Below are 27,107 nucleotides of genomic sequence, written 5' to 3'. Positions count from 1 at the left end.
GCGCACTGGTGAAAAATTGGAATAAGTTCTAATTTTCATCCACTTAATTTTTAAATAGCCTGCCAGCGCAGGACTGACAGTGCAAAGCTCTGTTTGCATTGGCAATTAGTTTGGCGATAACCTTCATTTGACACGTTGATTTAATTTCCGAGCATCAAACTGCTCAGAAAGGTCACTCAGGTCAATTTAAAACAATACCGCAGCACATTCCTCAATGGGATCAGAGCCCCTATTTATTTATCTCCTTACTGGAGTGCTCATGCACTCGACGGAGGCCCCTAATTTACGGCGCAGCAACTCAAGGTGTGAATCGCACGCTTTACGATGACGCCGAGGTTCGCCGCCGCCCCCGTCGTCGGTCTACCGCAACGAGACGCGGGGCGGCGGCGGCGGCGGCGGCGGCATCTCATCACTGTAAAGGCTCGGGTCAAAACGGCACGAGAATTTTCGTACAATGGAGTGTGTCCTTGAAACACCAGGCTAATTGAGGGGCTGCGATGCTCCCCGGTGCATCCGTTTTCTTAATAAAATCCCTCGACTTCCACGAAGGCCAAATTCAGCCAATTTAAAGCTTGTTACGTTATTTGCACTGCATTTATAATATCTGTATTGTTGCTATAATCGTGAAAGCTATGAAGAGAAGAGGCGGTAAAAAAAAACAAGACAAAATAAACGATAGTTGAATCGAAGTGATTCGTGGCAATTCACCAAATTGTCGGGGGTGGGGAGAAGCAGAGGTTTTACAAGCCTGCTGCCCATAGCTCACCTTTCATTCCGCCTGAGAAGCCTCTCCAGTTGGCAAACACCATGAGTGGAAGGTGCTCCCGGCTGAAATCCTTGATGGCCTGTGATGTCTTGTACGCCGAGTCCGGGAACCATACTTGGCCCGCCTGCTGGATGATCTGTGAGGGACACACGATTGTGGCCGTTAGTCCAGCAGCACGGGTGAATGTACAGACTCTCCTCTCAATGTGCTTGATTTGGTTAGAGTTTGTAATCTAAGCTGACTTCAGCCTGGATAATAAGTATAATATATTTTTTTTCGATTTAAAGCTTTCGTGACTGCAGGGATTCATCTTCTTGGTTCTTTCGGTAACGTCACGTAGAAGGGAAATAGTAAAATAATAAAAATAAAACATAATAAAATAATTCTCACGACGTTTCGGCCACAACGGCTGCTTGTGTTGTGGCCGAAACGCCGTGAGAATTATTTTATTATGTTTAATTTTTATTATTTTATTATTTCCCGTCTACGTGACTTTACCGAAAGAACCAAGAAGAAGTATAATAATTACAATAATAAATAAGTACATCCTTCTGTCCATCCACCGCTGGATGAATAACCACCGTGTCGAGCACGAGGGTGGTTTGGCCACACTTGGGGTTGGTGAAGAAGGGTCCCAGCACTCATTCGGATGTCGCTCACGACTGATGCGAGCAACGGCCAGAAATTGAACGCAGGTCACTGGGTTCCATAGCGTGAGTGTGCACCTCTGTGCCGCAGCTCCACCCCAACACTATAATTATTCATTACAACTTTGACGAATATCCCAATGTATTAAGTGAGGCTTTCCAGATATATATATATTTTTTTGCATTATTGTCAAAATTATATCACCTGCCTCCACCACAACACTAAACAAGTGCACGGGGTTATATTCAACAAAGCGCTTCAGAACAAAATAAATGCACTATTTGACCTTTTCAGACATTGGCCACGTCTATGCGTGCGTGCCCTCCATCCCACTCAAATTATGTCAGTGCCCTTGTACCGCACCTCAAAACTCACCGCCGTAGATGCAATGATTATCTCTGCCTGCATGACTCAATTGGCGTGGTGACGCACGCCTAAAATTCATCAACTCGTGGAAGCAAGATTTGGTGGATCATACACAGATTCAGCCGTTGTGTATTTGAGTCACCTGGCATATGGGGCAATGGGGTGGTGCCCGTGCGTGGCAGTCGAGCAAGCATGTTGATGACCAATCTGCACATCAGCTTTTGAGTTTAAACAGCTTGTTTGCATGGAGTTTTCTCCTGGCACTCCCAGTTTCCTCACACACAAACAACAATAATACTGAACAAAAAATTATTGGCCAAAAAATCTCAAAGCAAAATGCTCCTGAAAAAGTTCTGGCTCATTGTGGCTTTCGCTGGAATGTAACGATCTCTTAGAATGCAAAAGCCGTAGAATACATAGCAAATTGGATTTACATAGTGTCGAAATGTGCTCGCATTTCAATTCGCTGCCCATAAACAGTGGGCATATTTATTTTATAGGGAGAAAGGTACTATCAGTCACACGCAGAAGGGAAAAAGGAAGGTCTTACGCTTGAACTTGAACTGAAGCAGGGTGTTGACAGCAAAGGAAAAGAGCTGTTTTAAAGTGATTGTAATTCATTGAGATCCCATAAGATGTAATGGTTTGCCTGAATTCAACAACTATCAGCAAGCCAATACCACCAACACCACGACTGCAGTCTTACTAACCCCGTGTTTGTTTGTTTTGTGTGCAAACAACTGCTATTCCTGCCATCTATTTCTGAAAACTCCCCTTGTAGGCCGTGTACCGTTTTAATCTCAATCGGGAATCGCACTGGCTTTTCTCAGAAAAATCGTTCTCAGGGTGCCACACACACACACACAAATAAAACCAGCCTTGTAACACGACGTTTAGCTTTACAGCCATTTGGGCTCTGCGCTAAGTCTTCTTGGAACAGACTCCTACCCCGGCGAAACTAAATCTCACAGCGGGTTGTTTTACGTTTTGTATTCGTCTATTTGGTGGCTGTCGGGTGGCTCAGAGGTCACAGGTCAGAGGACTGAGCTGGCATCACTGAGATTCCAGGTTTCAGCCACCTGCGATTAAACCGAGTTCCTCAAGTAGTGGTCAGCTAGCTCGACTGTCACGTGACGAACATGACTGTAATACGCAGTTGGTGGGTAAGTGATACCACATATGACAATTGGTTTCTTACCCTTCTATCTGGCAACAAAACTGACACCTTTTCTTTTACAAGGAGTCATGTTTGCATAGACCACAATACCTGCAGCCATAATGCAAACAAAAAACATAACTCTGATAATATATGCACTGTCCTGCAGCAATAATGCAAACAAAAAACATAACTCTGATAATATATGCACCGAGACGCTGTCTCGGGTGTGGACCAATCAACTTCAAGGACAGTGCATATATTATCAGAGTTATGTTTTTTGTTTGCATTATGGCTGCAGGTATTGTGGTCTATGCAAACATGACTCCTTGTAAAAAAAGGTGTCAGTTTTGTTGCCAGATAGAAGGGTAAAAAAACAATTATCATATTTTTTACTGGCAAATGAGGTTCCAATGGTGATACCACATACTGTGTGGACCAGAGGTCACTTGAGGGGATCCCTTTGGTAGCCCTGTGATATCTGCTTCCATGGGCCTGTCTCGAATGCAAAAAGGTTGGACTGCTTTGCAACAGATGCAAATATATATACTTTGTCTCTTGCATTATCAGGATAAACTTGGGGGAAATGAGAAGAAATCGTAACCTCGGGTTTGTACAGGTTTGGTGGGTATCTTAGAGTGGTGCTGCAAAATTCCAACGTTGAATTTTATCTGTCCGTTCGGCCTATTTTCACACACACCGATGGTGAAGAGGGTGCGGGAGATGGCAACGCCTCTGTCTGAAACCCTCCTGTACCCGGGCGTTTTGGCTGAGCCGTGCGGCTGGCTCGGCAAAAATAAACCGGTCAGTTAATGAAATTATGGTAATGCTGTCTGAGCGTTAACATGTCCAGGGATCAGCTAAACATCCCAACGCAGGACCAAAAGGAGAATTTAATGCTCTATGAGGTTCTCCTTTATGAGTAAATGACAGTTCACCATCATTATCATCTGCACCATCGTTATCAGTCATCTATTGCTAGATGAAGGCCTCCCTAACATAATTTTCATCTGCAATCACCCTACGAAGCCATAATCCATCTCACTCCTGCACATGAAAATCTCTAATTGCTCTATCTCCTTCGTACTCATCCTCATGGGCAAGTTCTCTCTTTCAGCTGCCATTTCATCGCCAGTCTCATCTGTCAATGATTTTGTGGAAAATTATTTTCAACAGTTTACGGTTTCATTTTAACTGACCATTAATTTGTTGGAATTAGGGTAAGGGATTTGTGTTAGAATAAGTATTAGTTTCAAGGATTTGGTTATGGATTGGGACTGATGTTTACAGTAAGAGTAAGAATTATGCATTACAGAACATCCTAAATTCACAGTGTAGTGACATCACGGATGTCACTGTGCAATGCCAGCTCTCAAGAGGCACGGCGTGCGATGTATTGCCATCACGGGCACCACGTATATGTGGGTGCAGTACCGGCGCTAGGGGGGCTCGGTGAGCGCTGTCCGACAGTGCTGAGTGGCACCACGCTCTGCGTGCAGTGCCGACCCCTACAGGATAGGGTGCGAGAGTGCCAGCCATGGGAATGGGGTTAATAAGGGCCATGGCACTCTGGTTGACCCCGAAGGACACGTGACCGGTAAAGTCTACACAGGGGCCCCAGGAGGGGGCTAGGGGTGGTCACGTGTCAAGGTCGAGAACCTGCTAGAGGATTCTAGAAGGTGATCGTGGCCAAGGGCAGAGCCAGCCCCGCCACGGAGGATAAAAGCCGGGTCCCCGAGAGGGACCGGCTGCTGTTGTTCATCCTGAAGAATCTACGTTCTACGTTCTACAAGAGTCACCAACACGTGGACCGGGACCCAGGCCAGGGTCCGGTCCGTCGTAGCTAACTCCAGTGTAATTAGTGCAGTCAGCCTGGTGGTTCACTACCATAGGTTGTTAATGTGTTCAGGGGTAGTACCCCATGTGTTGGTTTTAATAAATGTGTTGCCTCCAAGAAGTGTGTCTGCGACTCAGTTGAACTCACTACAACAGTAATGGGAACAACAGACAAATTTTGCGTTAACAATGGCTCATCTGTGAGCCAAGCCAAGCTATGTGCTGCCATGAAGATAAAACATGTTATGGTTAGAGTTATGATTATTTCATGTCATAATGTCAGTGATTTATCCAGGTAGGCCTGTGACTGAAGATGCCTTTGCAGGCATGTCTTGCAATGGGATGATGGGCCAATTTAATCTTAAAGACTATTTTTCACGCAGGAAGCAAACTGTAGCACACGTGGATACAAGTTAACACTCAAAAGTTTGCACAGATAGGTTCATGTGCCCACTTTCTGTGCTGCCATCTGTTGGGCATTTATTGACCCAGCAGTGCTAGGTTAGAGTTTCTTGATGGGTTTATTAGACAATTTACAGAAGGGTTTTCCCTCCTCTAAATGTTTGCACACCACCACTAGAATCGGTGCTTAATTGAATCAATCCATCTAACTCCAACAACGCTATTAATGTGCCACAAATATCCCAGAAACATACACAGAAACAAACAATGTTTATATGCGCCACCGCCACTGCTGCTGCTGCACGGTGAAGCATAGGTTTGCAGGATTCACACGCAAACACTCACGTTGAGTGACAACCAAAAAAAATATCGCTCAGAGCCCCCACCCCCCGTTTGATAGGACATTAAAAGAATAATTAGCAACAGCAAATAAGTGCCCTTCATCAACCGAGCTGGATTCAACTGGTTCTGATTGTAAACTTTCTTCCTGGGCGTTTCGTTAAACTGCATCTGGTGATGGTGTCACATAAAAAAACACTGAATTCTATATGTGTCTGTCTCTCTCTGTGCGTTTCGTGTTTGTCTCTCTATGTATGTACGTGTTTTCGCCTGTCTAAACAGGGCCTCATAAACACGGGCTTACTTACGCTGTGTTCCTACTACCACTCTTTGAGCTAAACTCCCTATTCATTCCCACCCCCCACCCCCATCCACTCTATTTTTAAATGCCAGAAGTGACTGCAAATCTTGGGGTTAGGTTGCCCTATCACAGTTGCCGACAACCTGCGCCTCCAGAGTGCTTCTTGATATTACTTATTAAGGACTATGTTATATTTACATGCATTGCAGCTCCTGAAATGATATGATATTCAAAAATAATTCTGGAAAATGTTTTATTATAAAAGCATGGTCCTGAAATGTACAAAAGCAAGAGACACCACTGACGCATTTGTCTCTCTCTTGACTTCATTACTTTCCTAGAGGGTGGCCCAGGTGAAAGGGTGCAGCTCTCTTAGGAAAGAATCAGAATTATTAATTATACCGGAGGAATCCGATGAGAGAATCACCAGGCCCGCTAAAAGCGAGCTGCATGGCCTGGTTGGTGCTGGCTTGGCCCATCGGAATTCCAGCCAAGCCACTATCGCAAACTGTACCGGCTCACATCCCCAGGGGCATTACCTTGGATGGGACCAAGCACGAGGGCAAATGTATGGAGAAATTATAACAACATTTTTCAGTGTGCTGAGTTGGGGGAATGTTGAATTGAATGTGGGAGCAGATTGTGCCCCTTAATACCAGAAATAATTAAAATAATTCACACTTCAAATTTTTATGTTAAACCTTACACAATTGGCAGAAGGGTGTGCGCTAAGATAGCCTACAGATTAAGGCACAGTGGTGGTGCATCTATGAAATCAAGTAAGGCAAAGCTATCAATTGGCACACTGCAATAATGCCAGTGCTAAGAATTAAAACCATTTCCTCTAACCCAAACTTTACACCTAACCCAAGCCAAGATAAAAAAAAATATATATATAGATTTCAAAACCTTATTCTAATCTGGATATTCCTCTGAGATTTCCATCTCATTTCCAAGTGAGTTCTGACAGCACTGGCAGTGAGGCGGCAGTTCCAAGAGAAAATTTGCAGCCAGATTGTCAGAGTAATGAGAAAATGTAACAGCTTGCAAACATTAAACACAACAATAAGCAGCACAGATACATTTTTAGACAGCATGGCAAATAGACTCATGCAACTTGGACCCTTAGCACTAATCCTTCACTTTAACCCTAAATATAACCCTGACTATAACAGGATATCTACACGTCATGACCATGACCATAACCTCAAAACTAACCCTTATCTCTGACCCTAAATCTAACAATAGCTCTGTATCCTATACTAACCTTTTGCCTTAATCGCAATCCATAATCCTATCCTTAACCCAGACCCAAATCTTAATCTTAGTAGCTATCCCTAAGCCCAACTCTAACAAAAGCCCTCACCTTAATACATATTCTAACTTGTGGTCCTAACCCTAATGGCTAAACCTAAACCTTCGCCCTAATCCAAGATCTTAACTCTAACCCTAACCCAAAGCCAAACACCAATATCTAAATCGAACTTTAACAACATCCCTGGCTCCCATATGAATGCTAACTCTCAGCCCTAATCCTAATACCTAATCCTAACCCTACCTCTAATCCTTAGCTCGAATTCTAATACCTAACCCAAGGATGTCTAAACTTTTGGAATTAATGGCTGAAATTATTAACATACTGAGATCCACAGGCTACAAACATGCAATAAATGCATATAGCTATAAGAGTGACGTGTATTCAGAGAAGAGATAAGAAAAAGAGAGGATATGTATTCAGAAGACCGCTATCACAGAGTGAGATAGGAGTTGTATTTTAATTCCGAAGCTGCAGCAGGTCATTGTTAAGTTTGAGTGGCATCACGGCCCGGATTAAATGAGTTGTCAGCAAGGATTTGACCTATGGGAAACATCTTCTTGGTTCTTTCGGTAAAGTCACGTAGAAGGGAAGTAATAAATAATAAAAATAAAACATAATAAAATTATTCTCACGACATTTCGGCCACAACGCAAGCAGCCGTCCTCAGGTGAAAACCAGGTCCGTCGAGGTGACAGAGTTTACCGAAAGAACCAAGAAGATGAATCCCTGCAGTCACGAAAGCTTTAAATCTATGGAAAACAGTTTGGATAGCCCTGACCTAACCCTTAATCGAACCATAACCTTCAGCCGTTACCCTAACCTGTACAGTAAATCCCAGTAACCTTAACTATATACTCTAAATCAAGATAAAATCCGTAATCCTCTACCTAAATTCTAACCCATAGCCCTAACTAATACTCAATCCCTAACACTGAGCTAAACTAAAGACCGTGAAAATCAAGGGAAATTTGAGGTCAATTGCTTCCATAAATTGTCTCCGTGCCATTTTCTGATCCGTACCATTGGAAACTGTAATGCCAATTTACCATCATATCACAGACAGAAAAGTCACGTGACTACCTGAGGTTGTACGTTCTGTTGACTAATCAATGTTCGTGGAATGCACTTCTCAGCATACCCGGTTGTCATTGGCTGGACAAAACTCCGCTGCCGTACCAAAAGTTTTTTGTATCAGTTGCTGAGCACAGACCCGAAGGTCCAAAACGCCAAGCCGCCAACAACAAGCAAGCAGCGTGACCGAAGGTGTAATAAATAAGAGTTAATGCATTTCTTGAATTCGGCAAGGTTATGAGAACTTGGGAAAACAGTTCACGGGAGGGTATTCCAAAGTCGAGCCACGAGGAGAAAGACCCAGCAAGAGAAGCGTTTTGACCTACAGTGTGCGGTATTGGTGGCAGTTGGCAGCGAGAATCCCGTAAAATTGCCCTCGTGCATCGTGACCTTTACACTGAACCCCGGTGGGCTGCTGTAGGGCTGTATGTGTGCCTGTGGCACACTCTCTCCCTCTCTCCCTCTCTCTCTGTGCAAGTGATGCTGCCTCCCCGTGCGTGATCCTGGCTGCACGAGCGATTGCGTCTCACCTTGGCCTCCGAGTCGAGGTTGGCGGGGTCAGCCGGAATAGCCAGCTCCACTGTTCTCGTTTCCACGGCGACGACCCCCACCGGGATTCCTCCGAGCCTACGTTGCATGAACACACACACACACGCATAGATGAGTGTTGATACACAAAGATCCCCCGTACAAGCCATACAGACTGTTGGGGCAAGTGCTGTGAGCTAGCACCTCGGAAGGTCGGCATGATGCGTGAGAGGGTGTTGTTGTCTGCGCCTGCCCGGCCGCCTTTGTCTCCCCAGTGCCAATGTTTATACATCGCAAACCAGATACTCATTTAAGGCTGAGTCAACGACCTGGGGAGGGCCAGGACTGGCTCAAATATTTGTCACTGATGTTAGCCATGAGCGGGAATCGAATTGGATAGCCACATTCATCGCGCAATGCGCTAACCACTACGCTATACGCAAGCGTATGTCCACACACAAATGCATAGTGAAACACAAGTGTTATTACGCGTACACAGGCATATATGTGAGCATGCATCCTCAAATGCACTCTAGGTACACACACACACACTCGTGTGCTTGTGCATTCATGCACGCCCATGAACACAAGCACATTCGTACACGTACGCACACGTACGTGTATACATCAGGCAAGTAACGATGCATCTATTCATGAAATTTCTCATACCACATGCATTGAATACCCTGTGTCTGAAGGTGTAATGTTATGATTGCTGCTAATGAGAGGCACATATTTTGGTTAGGTTACATTGAGGCAATTGAAAGCAGATACATGGAGAGAAGTAAGAGAGAACAAAGAAGTAAGAGGACAAAGGAGATGGTATACATGGGACGCAAAAGAATGAAATCACGTGCACACACACCACACACACGTAAGTCAGATGATAAAAAGGAATTTAAGAACTCTGAATAGTTTGATGGAAAAGTACAATGTATGATGTGCGAAACTAAACGTATTCATTTACTTTTCGCAAACATAACAATAAACAAAATGCCAAATTAAATCTTCGTAAATAAAGTTTGTTCTCTGCCAACTCTCCCTCTTTCAAAATAACTACAAATATCATTACACACACACATATATATAGTACACATACACAATTCATTAAAAAGAATACTGTGTCACATAAACAATGAACTGCATTAGCGCAATGAAGTGGCCTTCCACAGTGCCACTGCACCCGGGTCTATTAGGCAGTTGGTGGGTTTAATGGAAATGTAATTTTAATAGCTGACGGAATTAAACCGGCATATGCCGTGCTCAAAAATGCACAGATTGACTTCGTTGCGCGACATCTCCTGAATATTCTTTACCCCCCACCCTCCTCCCCACAATACAAGCTGTACAAGCCGCAACAACTGCTACTGTAAGCTTAGTGGCATGCACAGAAAATTCTATGCTGATGGCAGGGAAACAATTTGAGTTTTGAGCCTCTTCGTAAATTTATTTATCATCACAAAAACAGCTATTTCCCTCCCCATGCCCCCTCCAATTTAAAGGACACAGAATGGCCAACAACAAATTACAACAACACCAACAACGAAATCCAACAGCTGATGCTAACTACCGGACAATATCGCATATACCTGGGGACTGAGGTATAGTGCGGATAAGTGAATGTCAAAAGAAAATGGCAGTTCCAGCAACATGCTAAAGTAGGTGGCTGGACAAGAGTAAAACATAAACTGCTTTGAACATGGGGAAATGCTTTACCCTACTTAAGATACGTAAGCAAATCCGCATTGAGAAAACGTTACTGTGTGAAAAATTTGATCTGTAAACATCTAAAGAAATGTACAATTACACCACACGCAAACAATGCACTGGAGTGTGGGCAGGTAATTGATCAGGATGGATGCATGATTGTCGGATATGCGACGTTGTGTAATTGCACTGTACATAATGAGATCCACATCGCTACTGTCGTTTTGCTGCCGCTTGCAGTCGTTTACGAATGTTGGGCATTTATAACTGTCATGGGGCTGGATGATGGACCAGAATAATGCTCATGTCCATGCTGACGGCACGTAATACTATGCTCGTGTTCAGCAAGAAAGTAACTCCGCGAGGCAGAGCGTATGATTAATTAAGATGGGCACGGTGACATCAAGGGCATTTATTTTCCTTGAACGCATCGTGGGAGAGATGGTCGAAAAAGAGAGTATCCCGCTCAAAATGAGCGCTCATCTCCTGTTCACAGCCCTGAGCCACGGGTGAACATTCCGATTTCTTGTTGGTGAGGGCATTATTGTAGTGTGCCAATTGACTATTAACTTTCCCGCAAAGTGGTACTCAGTATTTGAACCTGAGAGAGATGATGGGCTGAGTCAACCGCCAGCTCGGATCCAAACTCGCAACCTTCCAATTGCGAGCCACTTGCTCTACTGCTGAGACACCTGGTCGGTTGGTAGGGATATTAACTGTGGCCTTGCCATCATAACAGTGCATCTATGTACATACTATACCCGTGGTTACAGTTATAAATTGTGCAAAGTCTTAACAGAAATACTATTAAACACAATTGTGCGCTGTTTGCATCTCACAGTGTACACCTGGGTGCTGAACAATGGAATTTGTGGTACTCAAAATTGAGTTATTTATGTTTTTTTTAATTCTAATCTACATTTCTCAGTGACATGTGTTTGTGAACATGGGCAGGTAATGCATGTGCACAGAAAAGCATAAATATACAAACACATTCACTCACACACTCACATGATCAATAACACAAAACAAAGATCCTTGATATAACAGACTTTTTGGGGAAAGTGCTGTTAGCGAGCACCTATGAAGGCTGGCACAATACATGAGGGCACGGGTGGTCAGCATCACACCTGATCGCCTGTGTTTTGCCAGTGGTGATGTTTACACACTGCACTAGGTACTCATTTGAGGCTAAGTCAGCCTAGGGGAGCCCCAGGACCGGTTCAGATAATCGTCACTGGTGTTGGCCATAAGCGGGACTCAAACTCAGATTGCTACGTTCATAGTGCAGAGTTCTAACTGCTGCACTACTGCTCCCCATCTATCACTCACACAAAAATGCATGCACACACAATCACTCACACACGACTAACACAAATAGTCAAACTAAAAAATACTCACACACATAACACACAAATACAAACACAATTACGAGCACACGTGCACATACCAAATCACTCACACACACAATCATTCAAACACTCATTCATTCAATGGGATAAATATCCCACTGCAGGATTTACTAATAAGTTAATTAAGACTAATTAGACTTTCCTATATGCTGACCACCTCACTCCGGTATCAAACTAAGACCCAGGCTTCTCCGACACCACAGAAACACCATCAAAACCCTAAAAACATGGCCAATCGCCGCACCCACAACTGAAAGCTCAAAAACCCTTCTCTCAGCTCTTTTCAACCCTCCCCCCCCCCTCAAAAAACCACCCAAACAAACATCAACTACCTATCTAAGACATAATATGAGCCAGGTTTGGATGAAATTTTCCCAAATCCCATTTGTCAATAAGATAGCCCTATGAGGTGCTGTTAGCTTTGCCGGCAGGCGGATGGCAGGGAGAGGACGGAGAGAAGGCAAGGCCCCCTCTCAACAGGGGTTAATGGCCCCATTATGGCTGACACGGCGACCTGCGGGCCTCTATGCGGCCATGCCGACTCACGCGAAATAAGGCCCTCAAAGGCAGCGGCGCACCCCGCGTGCAATGATGGTGATGATGATGATGCCGCAATTTTGGCCCTCGCCTCCAGGAAAAGAGAAACAAAATTACGTGAAAAGGAAATAAATATATAAAGAAAAGTTAAATCAGAGCAATTTCGCCATGGCCAAAATCGCCCGTGCCACATTTCCCCCCCCAACCACCGCCTACCCGCCCGCCATCATCGTACCTTGCATCGCGACAGCTCGAGTTATAAAAAAAATAAAATACTCATACACACACGCACACACAAAAGGCAACAAAGGACGGTGAGAAGACAGCACCAACATATCTGCTCTGAAACGGAGATAATGTTCCAGATGTGCAGTAAATGGAAAAACAAAATCACGTGAGAGAGGGATGGAGAGGTGGGTGATGGTGGCGGCGGCGGGAGTCTGTGAGGTAGGGGGTTGGTGGCGGCGGCAGCAGCGGAGGTCTCTAGAAGAAAGGCAGCAAGGTGGCTGGCACTGCAGTGGCCGTGGAGAAGGGACGAGGGAGTTTCAGGGGCTATAGGAATGGGACGGAATGTGGCGAACAACAGAAGCGTTGCGGCTCGGGGTTTGTTGTTGCGAGAGGAGGAAGCAGCAGCAGCAGCTTGGTAATTGCCTGTGATGAGGCAATTTAAAAACGCACGCGCGCACAAAGGGGGTACGATTGGCGCGGTTTGAGCGGCGGCTCCTAATGCGTTCCGAATGACGCCGTTTGGAGGTCCTCTGCGGGCGAGCCAAAGGATAAAGGGGGTTTAATGCGCAGTCGGAGAGAGCCGCAACGCTGCAATGCGCGCCCATCTTTTATCAAGTCGCAGCAGTGCTGTCCTTAATGCTACACATCAAAGGGCGCCGTGATAAGAGAATGACTTTCAGTTGCTGGGATTTTTTTTTTTTTGGGGGTGGGGGAGTGAAAAAATGTATGTGCGCCTGTGTGTCTGTGGCGTGGTTCTTTATATATTTACGTAGCATTTATGTATTTGTCTGCAAGTGCATATTTACTTTTGCCGAACTGTTAAATCGCAGGAATAAATTTCAAATGCAAACGCCATGGCTGTACTGTACAGCTGGGCACCAATTGCACTCGTACAAGCCGTACAATTGGTTTCACCTCTGTTCAATGCTCTTGCACCTCATTATAGGCTGAGGCGACCTAGAGGATGCTCATATCTGGTTCAGACAATGAAATTGCCAATGGCATAGTCTGTACCTCGGAATCGAACCATGTTCACAGGCATCACAATGTGAAAAATCTTCCCATCAAACAAACACACAGGCACGCACGCACGCTTGTGTACACACACACACAAAGGTCCTCAGAAATGCTGAGCATCTACTAATGCTGGAATGATACACAAAGGAGGTAATGTGTTAAGCACTATGTTTGGTCACCTTACCTTTTCTTCAGTCCTTCCTTAAAACACTTTTCTGCCCACTGCCTCCCACCACAATACCATGGTCCAGATACCAGAGGCCCCTGCCAACCTATTCCCCTTTTCCACTGGCACATCCGTGCCGAGCCAGCACTGGGACATATGTATGCACATACGATGAACTTATTTCGCACCGTACGTAACAACACCATTCTGGCGAATTGCCTGATAATGCTGGATGCAATTACCAGCGAAACGTCGTACTCAAAAATTGTAAATGTTGTGGTTTCACTCTTCAACACACCGGTTGGCTAAAGTAGTGAACTATTTGTCTTTTGTCAACGTGACACTTTTTTGCTGATTGGCCGTGTCGGGTGGTGGAGGGTTACGACACATTTATAAATAACGCAATCTAACCCAAACACCTTTATTATGAAGTTCAACATATGTACGTACATATGGCTCTGTGGTGGCTCTGCTCAGATGTATACCATGGTAATGGGGATTTTTGTTCGACGAGAAATTTACCTAGCTGAGTGCCAATCAAGCTGTGCCACGCTGGTCTCTTAATCTAGCTCGTGCCCAAGCCAGGCCAGGGACAGCAATAATGATGCCTTCAATTTGTGTAACATTATCAGACATAAAAGAACATGAGTAAAACGGTGTCCAGTCAAGAGCCTTCGGCCACTAAAACAGTGTGTGTGTGTGACAGCATGTAATATCTGTGCGAGTCAACCAATGCACAGCCTCACCGTGTCAGCTGCGTCTTGACGCTCAGTGCAACGTCAGCGACGCGGCTCTGTTGCTGCAGTGGGGAAACGACTCGTGTCTCCTGACCCACAACAGCCTGACTCAGCACAGCCCCCCTCCCCAGGCAACAACTCGAATGTGCCAGAGGACAAAAAAGAGTGGACTCAACTCTAACCTGAAACGGGCTCCCCCCATGGTCTAAGGAGAGAAGGAGCGACAGTGCGACTCACTTGGCTCGTCCCACGACGACCGTCTGTGCCCAGGGTCGCATGATCTCCATGAAGGAGCCGTGGTCGAAGAAGCCACTTTGCCACGTTTCCTTGTTTGCTGTAAACGGGACGGAAACCGGAAAAATGCAACACAAGTTTTGGAACGAGACGTGTCACCCACCCATTTAATTTCTCACGAAATATTTTACGGGACAATCGCAGGCCGTAGGAGGCGGCACGTGACTGGCAGCGACAGCCATGGAGGGATGATAGATGCGGCGTGCTGGGTGTGGAACTATTAAGTACTGCTAGATCAAGGGGTGTTACACACAGATGGAGGATGACATACGGTATGGTCAAAACAGTATAATATATAGCAAAGCATGGGGAAGAGAGAAGACTACTTCCATATAAACAGGATCAAATTCAGGAGCAATAAAGCGGAGGTGAAGAGGAATGTCTTAAGTCTGAACTTGCACGGGGTGGGGGGCAGAGGAGGAGGAGGAGTGACAAAGATGCTAAAGAGACAAACAAATTAAATGCCAATAAGCTGACGTCTGTTGGCACACATCAGCATCCTGACACCCGCATTAATGAAATAACAATTAATTTAAACACAATTTTTTCTGTAGCTACACAATCATGTAAATGTTGCAAATGCATGGCCGGTTAATTAAATAGTAAAACGAAAACAATCAAATTCTGGCAGATTAAACTAAATTACGCCGATAATTGTCATGCAAATGTCGAAGTTTATGAAACAATGAGCGCTCGAGGTCACGCGCGGTCAATGCGTTGATCAAACCTGAAAGGCAGCCTTTAAATAAACAGATTTCAAACAAGAACCCCTATACAAAAGGACATTCTCTCAGAGGTTTCTCTTGATCATAACAAAATAATACATTGTAAAAAACGTCAGCTGGAGAAGTGGTGAGAGATATCAAAATCAGTGTGGGTTATCATCCCACCTACCCAAATTCACCTAACTGCACTGATGAACAAGTATGATCAAACAATCAAACAAACGCTGTGACCAACATGGCCCGGTGATGCCTTCATCCAGCAGTGGAGTCACATATATGCGGCTGTAAATTACACAGTAAATTGGAATGTGGATAAACTCGGCACCAATTGCGGCTGAATGCATCGATGGGAATTACTGTGGCTCAGACCAAGGACTAACATACCGCCCCCCCCAAAAAATTCGATATCCGTGATAACGAGATATCATATCGCCTTCGCTTCAATTCTTCAGCGTCAATAGCTTATCAAATCATCGATATCGCACGCGCCTGCACATGCTGCTCTCCCAGCACTCAGCACAGACCCCATGACCCCGGTCTGGGTCACGACCCCAAACTCTCGAGGCCGTGATACACTAGGGCAATTTTGGGGCAATCGTTGTGTACAATCGTCATCGGCAATGGTTGCCACTCGGGATGAACTGATTCACTTAAACCCCATCGCACGGTAATTCCATTAATTGTACAATTTTGGACTGAGATTCGGTTACACAGTGGATTCGTTTTCCCAGTATTTGCCACCGTGTTTTGTATTGTTTCAAGCAAGTACCGTTTTGTGCTCCATTCGCCTAAATGGAAAGTTAGCATATTATTCGCATATGATTTCATTAATCATATAGATTGATCCTCACACACACTATTGGATGCATGCATCATGAGCTTAAGAATCAATCATGATTGATGAATCGATGCATCTATACACCCCCAGCTGCTCCACAAATGTATATTGTCAAATAATGTAGTCTCCTAAATATGGACAAATCTGATCACTGCTTCTCTTGTATGCATCTTGAACTTCCTCCGATTGCCACACCTCTTAGTGTGCAATTGGGATGGCAGTGAATACCCTAGGGATCGTCACATGAATACCCTAGGTTGTGTGCTCTGGAGACCAATGACTGTTAATTTAATGCAGTTTTCAAGAAACTCTGCTTTAATTCTCGAGAGATATAGAGAGAGCTCAATCAACCTATGCCATTTTACCAAGTTGCCATAATTGCCTATGGAGTATATACATTGTCAGTGACCGTTGCCTGCAACGATTGCCTATCAACGCTTTAGTGCGAACGGTGCCACGACACGTGCCGTTCTGTCGAGCACACACGCAGAAAATAGGGCGTGAGGGGGTTAAAATCGGCTGAAGATACGTGTCTAAGTCAAGGAAGTGGTGAGGGAGCCCAATTAGAAACGTTAACGATTTTTTATTCGCAGCACATTTTCGGCTCGGGTAACGAGACGGCGGTGAGGGTGTCGACACAGGACCGATCTGATGGGCAGTGGCGATGACAACGGTTAGGCAAACGGTTCCGAGCCGCATAACGAGCCACCGGCTTTAACGGACTTCTCTCGTGAAGTGACAAAATAAACGGAAGCCATTGATTTTAAATGAAAAAAAAACCTCTTTAAAAAAAGACTTGCTCAAACCCAGCCATGACATTATGCAGACGAATCAGAGCATTGTAAGGAGACAAATATTGCAAAGCTGATGAATTTCATGCATCTACCTACCTCCTGACCTACCTACTTACTTGTCTGCCTGCCTACCTAATCGCATACTTATCTATTTACTTGTGTGCTAACTTACTAACGTCACTACCTGACAACCTATTTACCCATGTCACATACCTAAGTACCTGTGCACTTATCGACTTACCGACTTGCATGTCTGCCTGCCTACTTATAGATTTTTTTACTTGTGTACTTATCCATATTTCTACTTAGGCTGACTCTCTACCTACCAACACACCTAACTAGCTATGTTCCAGACTACCTATCTACTTGTATACCTACCTACCTATCAAACGTATTGCCCATCTATATCATGGCTACTGGTCTACCTATGAATCTATCTATCGACATAGCTATCTAAGCTTGAGCCAGGTAATCCTACCTACTGACTAGATTGAAACAATAATGATAACACCCGATTGTGTGGAAAGCAGGCTAATCATGGAATTGCTACGTGCTTTCAGTCAGTTTTGTAAAACTACAGGATTTATTACCCTGGTATAGACATTGAAAATTTTCTAATCAGACTACAGTCACGTGTAATTTCAAGCACTGGGTTACACGATTTTGAGAATTGTATATCTCTCTCCACCGATAACGCAGACAGAGGGGTAAAAATAATTACATCTTAAAATTTGTATTTAACATGTTTTTTTTAAACTGCCGTCTGTTTTCAGTGTGGCATAACCAGCCCATTAGAGGCAAAGCGTACACCGTAAACGTCGACGTTTAAAAACGGAGGGAGAAAGTTTAATCGTGAAAACAACATACAGGGGGTGGATAACCTTCGAGTGTGAAAAGTGGGACTTGCAGATATGTAAACATCTATATGAAAAAGCTAAACGACGATTAATGGTGATTACAAACGCGTTATCTGCCTCTCCTTAAAGGACCACGATGCCAGGGCACGGTATTATGATCTCCGCCGGCTCAAAACGAGCGGGATTAATTGTCTATCAGCCTGGGCTGGCTCCGTCACTGATAAATGGGTTCATGGGAAGTTCAGCTCCGAGGTGCGGGTCCAATGTGTGCGGAGGCCGATTAACATCATAGCCGAGACAACCCAACACTCATTTAGGTTTGCAGCTTTTAACCTCGGCACCATGGGGAGAACATATAGAAAAATAAACAATCCAATGACACAACAGATCCAAAGGACACGCTATCCCCCAAATCAGTTTTGGTGAATCGAAAAATGTATAAATAAATAGACCACTGCTACCGATTTCAAACTGATCGTGATTGCCTTTGTGCCGTGCGAATTGTACACTGGATAGGACATGTGCTTGCAACGCTACCTACACATCAGGGCAGGGCACCTAGATCACATCCAGATTAAGAACAAAAGCATTAAGGGCTGGATTCCTCTCTCTCCCTCTAAGTTCTATAAATTTAATTGCAAAAGGATGTTTCGACCATGCTATGCATTGCACAGAACACCACGAGGTGTCTACAATGTGATAGGTGCAATATAATTGGTATGCGTAAAAACACACGCAAATGCATGGTCAATTATTTTCAGACCCCAACATTTAAACGTATGCACACACGCCTATTATTCTTTTACAGTAAAGCATTGTAGCTCATACCATTAATGCACTTAATCCAATAAATAATAAATAAATACATAAAGAACCAAATATAGTTTTTCATATATTAAATCTTATATACTCATTATGGGTATATATGTGTGTATATGCCCATAAAACTACATTTTATATTACACTACATTAAGTATTTATGGGCATGACTATGATTTGTGTGGTCATTTCTCTTCTATGCAGCTATTCATTTCTTTAAAACTTGAAAATGTATGGGTTTAAATTCATCACGTAAAAATGAATTGAAATGCACATACCTCTAATCGTCAGTTGGCGCATAACATTTTTGTGCCTCATTATTAGGGTAGCAACAATTATTTCCACAGAACTCCCGTTTGCAAAGCAAGATGCCAAAATGATATAAACATATAGCTCTAATAACATAATTGTATAGTCCTTCCTCAACCCACTGCTGGATGAAGGCCTCGCCACACTGTGCAAAGATTAAGCGGGGGGGGGGGAGGGGGGGTGCTATGGACATAGGAGCATAGTACAGTACAACATTGGATTTTTCAGCACTGCCCTCTACTGACCACATAACCCTGCAGCAGCCAACAACACATTTTATGCGTGGTGGCCACTGTCAGACTTAACCCTGCTTATATTCTTGGTTCTTTCGGTAAAGTCACGAAGAATGGAAGTAATAAAATAATAAAAATTCTTTTTATAAAACATAATAAAATAATTCTCACGACGTTTCGGCCACAACGCAAGCAGCCATCCTCAGGTGGAGAACAGGTCTGTCGAGGAGAGTCTGAATGACAAGTTGTGGCCGAAACGTCGTGAGAATTATATGATTGTTTTATTTTAATTATTTTATTATTTCCATTCTGCGTGACTTTACCGAAAGAACCAAGAATATGAATCCCTGCAGTCACGAAAGCTTTAAATCGAAATTTAACCCTGCTTAGTTTCTGAAATTTGCCGAGATCAGAAGCATTTTGGGTGATCTGGTCACATGGTCACAGGGTCCCCTGGTTCTCGCCAACATTTGTGACGCAATGTTTACGTGTGCACCCTCGATCATTTGTGTTGTGTGCTTGCTGGGCCCTGCTCCAAGCGGGACCCGTTACCCACTGGGATGCGGGCGGCCGGCCAGCATCCATCGGGGATCGTAGGGGGCCTTTGTTGGCATGAAATCCACCTCTCGGTCGATGGGGTCCTTGGGGTGCAGGATGGGTACGGGGCTGCGGGAGTCCTGGAAATGTAAAATACATTGTCATTGTCATCATCATCATCAGCCATGATCGATCCACTACTGAAGGAAGGCATCCTCAAGGCGACGCCAAATCTCATGGTCTTGTGAAGCAACAAACCATCTAGCTCCAGCCCACGAGTTGATTTCATTGCTCCATCTCTCTTGTGTGACTGCCCCTGTAATGTGAATCTCAACCATCGGGTAACATTCCCCTCTCGCAATGTGTCCTGTCGAAGCCAACTTACTCTTATTAACAGTCAAATTTTACGTCTCTAACTCGCATACACTCTCTAAACCATGTTTCCCTCTTCCCGTCTCTTACTATAATCGTAAGCATGCACTTCTCCATATTTTTTGGAGAATTTTTTTTTTTTGGAGAAGTTGTGTTCCATTTTCTTTGTCAATGTCCTAATCATTGTTTCTTATCCATATGTCCTAACAAGTAGATAAAAAAACTGTACAGCTGTAGAGTTTATATCTACTACCTATAGATGGCCATGAGGGAATGATTTTAATTAAACAACAAATATAATTTGCGTGTGAACCACTGCACCACCACTTCCACTCTGGCTCCTGTACAAAATAACTAAACTCCCACCACTCCCAGCACCAACATCTCTCCTCAACTCTCACTCTACCGCTCCCTTCCCAACCACCGCTTACGTGAGATATGAGTCCTGACATAAAATCACACATAGACGCTCTCGAATGCAAGCCGCGGTGTGTGCTGCCGTGCTGTGAGGTGCTGGCGTGCTGTGAGGTGCTGGCGTGGGCCCTGCCTACTTTGGGCATATAGGAGAGCCACTGCAGGATGGTGTAGACTCCCTGAAAGTCATCCTCTGCCGTGGTGTGAGACACGCCATTGTTGTACATGATCTGGATGCCGCCGAGCTGGTTGTTGGAGGTATACACCTCACGGCCCAGAACCTGTGTACGTGCAGAGATGGAGAAGACAAAGACGGTCGAAACAAAGTTGAATCATCACCTTCACAATCATCATCATTTTCGTCGTACTATAAATACAATGTGGACTTAAATCGCATCTAAATGCGACCGCATCTCATTAAAACGCTGTCCACAAACAGTCGACATAATTATTTTATGGAGAAAGGTAGTCACAAACTTCATCAGCACTGATCTTTTCACTGCCGGATAAAGGTCTCTTCAAGCCATTGCCATATCTCATGGCAGGTGCTGACATGGGCTAATTTCATCGCTCTATTTCAAAGAAACCTTGAAGAGTTCTCTCATCCGTATTAACAACTTGCGTCTGTCACTAGAAAGTGAATGGCACGTGGGGAGTTGTGACGTTGCAACTTCAAAACTCAAAGCAAGCAGATATTATTATGATTACTTTATATATATTTCTATTTAAAGCTTTCGTGACTGCAGGGATTCATCTTCTTGGTTCTTTCGATAAAGTCACGTAGAAGAGAAATAATAAAATAAAATAAATTAAAAAAATACAATTCTCACGACGTTTCGGCCACAACGCAAGCAGCCGTCCTCAGGTGAAGAACAGGTCTGTCGGAAAGACAGCGTCTGAATGGGCACCACCGGGCTTGGCAGCTTAAATATACGCTGCCAAGCCTGGTGGTGCCCATTCAGACGCTGTCTTTCCGACAGCCCTGTTCTTCACCTGAGGATGGCTGCTTGTGTTGTGGCCGAAACGCCGTGAGAATTATTTTATTATGTTTTATTTTTATTATTTTATTATTTCCCTTCTACGTGACTTTACCGAAAGAACCAAGAAGATATTTTATATATGTGTTATTATTGCGGTATTTTTTACATATCAAAGAAAGCCTCGCTGAATCTCAATACTTATTTCCTGCCTTGAATGTCTCTCGTACTTTTTTTTTAGTGCGTGTGTGGACACATACATGGGTGCTCAGACAAAAGCCCTGCATACAGAGAGATGTGAACCTACTTGCTGTACTGCCTTCTACAGGCACCCGGGTCTATGTGTGTGATCCACCAGCCCTGCCCGCACGGCGGTGAATTACACGCATGCGCCACCATGGCCACTTTCAGTATTTATTTCACTTAAGTTATTTAACCTTGAAATAAGGTGAGAGTACAAATGTGTCAACACTTAGCAGGTATTATGACAATTTGCACTTGATTTGAGAACCAATTAAGAAAAAGGGCTCTCTTTTACGCAGTTAAATTAAACCAGAACATTTTCAAACTGTAAATAACACTCACAACAATACAGTTGAAAATGTTGAAAGAAACAAAACAAATCCACACTATGTTATTTTTTGCAAAAAACGAAAAGCCTTCGCAAGAACTACACGGCTAAAGAGGCTTACAAATGCTCACACGTACGGGGAAAGATGTTAGAATTCAATCACAAGTAATTTAAGGACAAAATAAAGACTAACGGTGACGATGCAAACTAGAGTAAGCTGATAATTATCCAAAGCTCAGTTTGAGGTTGCAGATTGTGAGCCAAACGTTATGGTTTGTGCAGATGGTTTGGTCTAATGCAGGGGTCGGCAACCAAAAGAACAAGAGACGTTTCTTTCGATTTCGGAAGAAAAAAAAAATCGATATTTTAAGAGCCACAATGCATGTGAATACAATATGGTCCTTAATAAATAACGTCACGAAACAGTCCTTAAATAGTCACATGCGGCTTCGGAGCAACAGGTTGCTGACTCCTGCCCATGGTAAACTGGACTTCCATGGTAAATGGGACTCGCGTGGTGAACTGGATTTCAGTGGTCAACTGGGTTTCCATTGTCAACTGGACTTCCATTGTCAACTGGACTCCCATGGTCAGCCAAAACAACAGCCATTTTTATTTATTCGGTAAAAAAACACTACATTTTTGAAGAGCCGCAATGCAGTCCTTAGAGAGCTGTATCCGACTGCAGAGCTGCAGGTTGGCGACCCCTTGTGTAATGCAAATATTTCGAGGATGTGCTTAAAAATGAAAAATAAATATGTAAAACTAAAACTTTCGCACAGTCTCAGCAAAACTGCCTTCTGTGCGAAAAAGAAGCAATTACGTATACAAATAAGTGTGTTTAGGAATGCACACACACATACAAAATCACCTACATCTTGCATACAGAGATCTTCCATGTTTAGCTGTATAGATCATCCCAGCAAGTGACATTAGTAAGTACCTATTAAGGCAGGCACGATACTCAAAGTAGTGGTGTTGCCAGAACCGTGCCTAGCTTCCTTTATCTGCCAAAGGATTGACAGTTACACACCGATGCTGATGTGAGGCTCGGGGTGTCAACTTAGGGGTGACCAAGAACAGGTTCAGATACTATTTGCCACTGCTTTTCATCCACGGTTGGAATTTAACCACGTCAGAGGGATCAAAGCGAGGACACATACATACATGCGCATAAAAAGTGTGTACATACAAACCGTACATGCAAACACACATGTTCACACTCACAAATCTGAATATACACATGCACACCCACAAATACACACACGTACAAATACATATATGCACAGACATGTGCAAGTGTACACATACAAATATGCAAACACTCAAAGACACACTTAGATATATACACGCAAATACACATAAGTGCATGCACACATACACAGGCACCAACGTACACAATTTTTTTACACATACATGTACACGTGCGTACAAACGCAAGCACAAAAACACGCATACATTTTAGCAGAAACACACAAACATCCCCAGACATGCACACACAAAGATAAAGATCCACGTATAGCCTACACAGACTTTAGGGGCAAGTGCTGTTAGGGAGCACCAATGAAGGCCGATATGGCACATGAGGGGGTGGGTGGCCAGCACCACACTCGGCCGCTTTTGTTTCCCTAGTGGCGATGTTTACACACCCACACCAGGTACTCAGCTGAGGTTGAGTCGACCTAGGGGAGACTCAGGACCAGTTCAAATAAAAGTCACTGGTGTTGGCCATGAGTGGGAATAACACATGGGTCGCTGGGTTCGTAGCACATATCTAAACACACGCACACACAAATACAAACACATCCAAGCAAGCAAACACACACACATGCAAAACACACCCACAAACACACACAAATACAAACACACGCACACACACACTTACAAACACACACACACAAAGTAAAAAAAAACCTTCCTGTATTCTTCTTCTCGTTGTTCGCATTACGATTCCGTGGTGTGCCGGCTCGCCAGCCTGAGTCATTGGCGCGTATGAAGTCAGGCGTTCTGCCCGCAATGATTTCACACGCTCCCTGGCGCGAGCACATCCCATTACGCCGGGTGAGATGCCGAGTGGCTTCAATCAGAGCCAGCTGCTTATGCGCCGGGAAAAGTATTAAAATAAAATTAGCCGATCTGTCAGTCTGCACGCAACTGCCCCGCACGCTCCCGTTTGCGCGCGAGTCGAGAGGGGGAAAAAAATAGTGGGCAAGAAAAAGATTGTATTAGGGGGGAAATAAAATAAAATAAAAAATAAAGACGTGGAGTGGGACCAAAAAAGCTCGATCGAGATTGAAATAAAAATTGGCAAAGACTGTCGGCTCGCATGCTGCGATCAAGCGTCCGTTTCAGGAAAAATTAACGCCAGATCCGGAAACTGGATGAAAGAGATAGCTGGTATATATCAGTTAATACACCAGGTTTGAATGTCACAATTTGTAAGTGAATAAGATATGACACTCTGTCTCATACAAAGAACTTGCGACGGATGCTATGTCAAAACACAAACATCAAGGCAAGCCAGTTAAATCAAAACACTGCAGGTAACTTTTACTCGCAATCCGATGCATAATCGTAGAGTAAATAATTGATAATGCACAACCAATTTACTACTGAATGCAGGCCTCCCCATTTCGATTCAGTCACGAGCGTTTGTTTGACCAGACTTGACTACACTGCTTGGTGCGGGTTGCTGGGAGAGGGCAGGGGGGACTGGATCAGTTATCAGTCACCACTAAAAACACAATCCTGCGGAGGGAGCTGGTAGGAACGTTGGGTTGCTCGGTCAATGGCCAGGGTCAACGGCGGCGTGGTGTATTCCGCAAATATGGCCGACTGTGAGGGCGGGCACAAGCCGGCGTGAGTAGGTGAAACGTTGAGTTTTATAAGGGCACCACGAGGTGACCAGCCCCTCCCCACTCAGCCCCACCCCTCCCACCCAGCACCACCCTCCCCACCCAGCCCCTCCCAACCCAACCCCTCCCCACCCTCCCTACCCAGCACCTCCCCACCCAGCCCGTCCCCACACCCTCCCCTCTCCACCCAGCCCCACGACTCCCATTTTTGGATGCACGACGGACGGACACAATAATCTCCTGTGGGCTGGTGTAACCAGGAGGTTCCTACCAGTATTAGTTGCAGCTAAGAATCATAGTCAGGTCGCCTGAGGCATTGCGTAAGAGCGCTAACCACTGCGCTACTGCCCCCCCCCCCCCCCCACTCAATAACAAAGCAATAAACTTTTCCGCACCAGGTGAGAATCCATTGAGATTTCAGGATTATTTTGCAAGGATAACCTGGGTCAACACTTGACAGCAGTACCAGTGCATTTGTGAACTAAACATAGAGCTAGAGAGCACAACTCGTCATGTGTTTTCAAACAAATTTTAAAGACCACGAACAATTTATTTTACGAACATTTGTAAAGTCTGTGTTCACGTAGTAATAAAAATAATGCCCTTCCTTCGTTTATCCAGGAAAGTCTCACCTTCAGGTCGATTTGTCCAAAATTGGCCAAACATCCCTGCATTGCGATGTTTTGCCAATTCCATTACTGAGTGTTTAACTTTGTGGAAGGAAACTGGAGTGTCTGCAGAAAACCCACAATATGAAGGGGTAGCACACGCAAAGCTCCTCACAGATGGATGCAATAAATGGTTAATGTACTATCATCCCTTGGCCGCCTCGCACCTCAATCCGACAACACAGTATTGCGAAGCAGCCTCCCCCATCCAAGTACTAATCGGGCTCAATACTGCTTAGCCTTATAAGATTGGACACATTCAGCGTGCTTTAGTCACAGGCAAACACACACAGTACGTCTTAGTAGGCATGGAACAGTTGATTAGTTAATTGATTAAACCAGATTCTTACAATGATACTACAGCCATCATATCTCGTAGGTGGAAATCAATTATTTCCTATTCCATTACATTTCATGTGATTGGTTCATGGAAATACTGCAGCCCCTATATTCTACCTGCACCGTAACAGAAATAATAATACATTTAATTAAAACGTAATCCCACATCGTGAATCAGTGGGCGGTAGATGACTCTTTACCTAGTATACAACAAATATATACACAGCGTGGGCCCGTGTTCAAAACCATGGGTAGCAGTACTTATCCAGTGGTGCCCAAATCCACATTCTTATGATGGCACAACCACCGTTGACTTCCCACAAACTGGTATCCAATTTATCGAACCCCCTAACCAGGAGGGATGATGGGCTGCGTCGACGACCCCTGACCATTGATCAACTCGTGACATTCCTTCCCACTGCGAGTGAAGAGCTCTGCCTATACGACGCCGCACGACTGGTTCGCCCGCGACTGTACGAACGTTCAGTGGTTACGCGGTCGTATTGGCGCGGTGCGGCGGGGTAATGGACGGTGGCTCTCTCCGAGATGTGTTGTGGGGGTGACCTTTTGACCCACGCTGCCCGGGCCGTGATGTAGAACAGAGGCTCCCGTCTCTGCCGTACCTTTCGTCCCCCCCATTGGGCACGGTATCCAGGTCGGCCACGACGCTGATGACGCGAGAGACAAGTGTGTGTGTGTGCTCTCCGCGCCAGAGACAAAGGCTCAGTCTAGACGCTCTGCAGCGTCGTGACAGGTTAATACATAATGACGGTGAGGTACGGCACTGGCAGATGTGTCAGGCGCATATATATGTACTGTGTGTGTGTGTGTATATAGGCACATACACAATAATATTTTCGTTACGTATGATATATATAAGTAAAAAGTACCTATGATCAAATAACCCAAAATGCACCAAACCAATGTTGTCATATCTCAGGAGCCAAGCAGGGTTAAGCTGCGTGGGAAT

At 44.5% G+C, this 27,107-nt stretch overlaps 1 protein-coding gene across 1 annotated transcript in view; it reads right to left on the bottom strand.

Moving 5' to 3' along the window:
- The window catches only part of ACACA (acetyl-CoA carboxylase alpha), a 190,668-nt gene that overhangs the window by 51,209 nt on the left and 112,352 nt on the right, over positions 1–27,107 (bottom strand). The window contains 5 exon segments of the mRNA XM_061562031.1: positions 767–902; positions 8,734–8,830; positions 14,773–14,869; positions 19,961–20,081; positions 20,865–21,008. Of these exon segments, the coding sequence (XP_061418015.1) occupies positions 767–902; positions 8,734–8,830; positions 14,773–14,869; positions 19,961–20,081; positions 20,865–21,008 (595 nt within the window).

The sequence above is a fragment of the Lethenteron reissneri genome, chromosome 28 (assembly GCF_015708825.2).
Source record: "Lethenteron reissneri isolate LAM-NWPU_2019-01 chromosome 28, ASM1570882v1, whole genome shotgun sequence".
In the NCBI taxonomy this organism is placed as follows: domain Eukaryota; kingdom Metazoa; phylum Chordata; class Hyperoartia; order Petromyzontiformes; family Petromyzontidae; genus Lethenteron; species Lethenteron reissneri.
The sequence above is the reverse complement of the archived record's forward strand: the minus strand, read 5'-3'. Positions and strand labels throughout refer to the sequence as shown.